This window comes from Tupaia chinensis, unplaced genomic scaffold (assembly GCF_000334495.1).
Source record: "Tupaia chinensis unplaced genomic scaffold, TupChi_1.0 Scaffold000110_1, whole genome shotgun sequence".
NCBI classification, from domain to species: Eukaryota; Metazoa; Chordata; class Mammalia; order Scandentia; family Tupaiidae; genus Tupaia; species Tupaia belangeri.
The window spans coordinates 1,013,699-1,014,536 of NW_006159574.1; the positions used below are offsets into that span (position 1 = coordinate 1,013,699).

Sequence of the window (838 nt, forward strand, 5' to 3'; positions counted from 1 at the left end):
GAGAAGGCGGCTCCAAGACGCTGTCGCTGCACGGCGGCGCCAAGAAAGGCAGCGACCCCGGGGGCGCCCTGGATGGAGCGCTCAAGGCCCGCGGCTTGGGCGGCGGCGATCTGTCGGTGAGCTCAGACTCGGACAGCTCGCAGGCTGGCGCCAACCTGGGCGCACAGCCCATGCTCTGGCCCGCCTGGGTCTACTGCACGCGCTACTCCGACCGGCCTTCTTCAGGTGAGCCCGCCGAGACCCGGACGGTCGGCCTGCAGCGACGAGGCCCGCGGGGCTGGGGGCGGTGTGGCGCGGGAACTACCCGCAGAAAAAAGGCGTCACGACCTCCCCTTCCCACCCCCCAACACTTGAAGAGGCAAACACCCCGACGCCCAGCGACGTTGTGTGCGGCGGTCGGAGTCTAGGGCAGGACCGGTTAGCGAGGGCTACAGACTCCCTCTGGACCGCAGAGCCGGAGAGGGCCGCCTTCCTCTCTCTTTCCGCCGCATCTCCTCTTCTCGTGTGGGGCTGCCCCCCACCTTTGCCCCTACTGGAGTGTATCTGAGGGGAGCAGCGTGGCTGGAAGACAGGCCGCGAAGTGTGCACTCAGCCCCGAACCCCTCCCCGGTTCCCCTCCACCAGAGCCATGCCGGCCGGTTATCCCAGAGGTAACCCAGGAAGGAGCAAGGCTCTGGCTCTTCCCTGGGTCCCTGCGGCCTGTGCTGACGCAGGGAGGGAGGGGTGTGCACGAAGAAGGGGTGAAAGCAGAGGTGCCCCTTTCCCTTCGTGAGCCGCGGGAGGAGCTCAGCACCCTTCTCTCCTGGAACTTAGAGGAAGCGGCAGGCGCGCCGTGGGG

At 68.0% G+C, this 838-nt stretch overlaps 1 protein-coding gene across 1 annotated transcript in view; it reads left to right on the forward strand.

Moving 5' to 3' along the window:
- The window catches only part of EN2 (engrailed homeobox 2), an 8,803-nt gene that overhangs the window by 3,934 nt on the left and 4,031 nt on the right, over positions 1 to 838 (forward strand). Inside the window, exon 4 of the mRNA XM_006143822.2 lies at positions 7 to 225. Coding sequence (XP_006143884.1) covers positions 7 to 225 — 219 coding nt within the window. The remainder of the gene's footprint in view (positions 1 to 6; positions 226 to 838) is intronic.